This window comes from Cebus imitator, unplaced genomic scaffold (assembly GCF_001604975.1).
Source record: "Cebus imitator isolate Cc_AM_T3 unplaced genomic scaffold, Cebus_imitator-1.0 Scaffold444, whole genome shotgun sequence".
NCBI classification, from domain to species: Eukaryota; Metazoa; Chordata; class Mammalia; order Primates; family Cebidae; genus Cebus; species Cebus imitator.
The window spans coordinates 269113-271019 of record NW_016107759.1 but is presented as its reverse complement, the minus strand read 5'-3'; the positions used below and the strand labels follow the sequence as shown (position 1 = coordinate 271019).

The following is a 1907-nucleotide window of genomic DNA, read 5'->3' as shown; positions in this document are numbered from 1 at the left end:
ATGTTGACCAGGATGGTCTCGATCTCTTGACCTCGTGATCCACCCGCCTCGGCCTCCCAGAGTGCTGGGATTACAGGCTTGAGCCACCGCGCCTGGCATTTTTTTATTTTTTTATTTATTATTTTTTTTAATTTTCTACCCCCGTCTGTATTTTTATCTGAAATTATGTTGGCCTTTGCCTAGTTATGGTGAATTAACTTTAGCATATGATAGTTCTCTTATTGTTTCCTACCATCGCTTTTCAGGGTTAGCACTTAGATGTCTGAGTTTCTTTTCCTTCATCTCTTTGGGTAAATAGCAACCAGGTTTCCCTGCTACTTTAGACAGTAGGCAATAACGAAATGTATTCATAGCTCTCAGTAATGATTGTTCTGTTGTTTTGTTTTTGAGGTGAAAGGGGGGACCCTACCCTCAGAACATGAGGGAATAATATTTACGTGGCTCACAAAGACCAGTGAGTACATCATACGCATCTCCCACGACTCCCTGGAAGAGGGCCTTCCGCACTAGTCTAGGCTCAGCCTTTTCTGTCCCTCCGAGAACGCTCTGAATTGCTGCAAAGTGTTTTAATTTTCCTCGAAATTTCTTTGTAATGTTATTGAGGATTGAGGTCCTTTTACAAATTTTGGAAATTTTAAATCAAATGAGAAGACCATGCTTCCAATCATTCATTCTGTTTAACAGATCCCCTTGATTTAATGCGATTATGAATGTGTTAGAATAGTGTAGTTTCAGATGTTCCCATTTAATCTACAGGCGTTAAAGAAAGGAAACCAGGAGTGTGTTTCCTCTCAAGCAAATGGGTTCCAGGACTTTTTGCTTTACACGTAATTGATGATAGCTGATTTTCCCATGCTAGGCAATGGATCACTTGGAGTCCTTTATTGCGGAATGTGATCGGAGAACTGAGCTTGCCAAGAAACGACTGGCAGAAACACAGGAGGAGATCAGTGCAGAAGTTTCTGCAAAGGTATGCTTGGGTGACGGTGACTTTGCTACCCATTATGTTCTTGCAAATACTGGGTTGTCAGTAGCTGTGAACTCACTCTCAGCCCTGATTGAGTGGACAGTAACTCAGTATTCTCTGCCTTATTCCAGTTAAGGACAGAGGGCTGTAATCAGGCATTCATGTGCCATTCTCATCCCTTAGGAGCTGCTGCCTCTGTCTTCTTCTTCTGTCCATTTTCCTCCTCTGTACATGGTTTTATTATTATTATTTTTAAAACTTGAATGTAATATTTGTTGAGTTTGGTGGCTCACGCCTATAATCCTAGCAGTTTGGGAGACCCAGGTGGGGCAGATTACTTAAGCACAGGCGTTCTAGACCAGCCTGGGCAACATGACGAAACCCTGTCTACAAAAAATACAAATATTAGCTAGGCTTGGTGGTGCGCATGTGTACCCCAGTTCTTCAGGAGGTTCAGGTGGGAAGATCACTTGAGCCTGGGGAGGCTGAGGTTTTGGTGAGCTATGATCAAGCTACTGTACTCCAGCCTGGATGACAGAGTGAGACTCTGCCTCAAAAAAAAAAAAAAAAATTACTGTCTTGGAGGCCGAGGCGGGTAGATCATGATGTCAGGAGTTCAAGGCCAGCCTGACCAACATGGTGAAACCCCATCTCTACTAAAAATACAAAAATTAGGCCAGGCACAGTGGCTCACACCTGTAATCTCGGCACTTTGGGAGGCAAAGGCGGGTGGACCACCTGAGGTTGGGAGTTCAAGATCAGCCTAAACAACATGGAGAAACCCTGTTTCTACTAAAAATACAAAAATTTGCCGGGCGTGGTTGTGCATGCCTATAGTCCCAGCTACTCAGGAGGCTGAGGCAGGAGAATCACTTGAACCCAGGAGGTGGAGGTTGCGGTGAGATCATGCCACTGCACTCCAGCCTGGGAAAGAACAGCA

General features: G+C 44.2%; 1 protein-coding gene across 8 annotated transcripts in view; it reads left to right on the top strand.

Annotated features, from left to right (window-relative positions):
- Positions 1-1907, top strand: part of LUC7L (LUC7 like) — a 33557-nt gene that overhangs the window by 13825 nt on the left and 17825 nt on the right. For all 8 annotated transcript variants that reach the window (XM_037732228.1, XM_037732227.1, XM_017510862.2 and 5 more), the window contains one exon: positions 860-970. In XM_037732228.1, coding sequence (XP_037588156.1) covers positions 860-970 — 111 coding nt within the window. The remainder of the gene's footprint in view (positions 1-859; positions 971-1907) is intronic.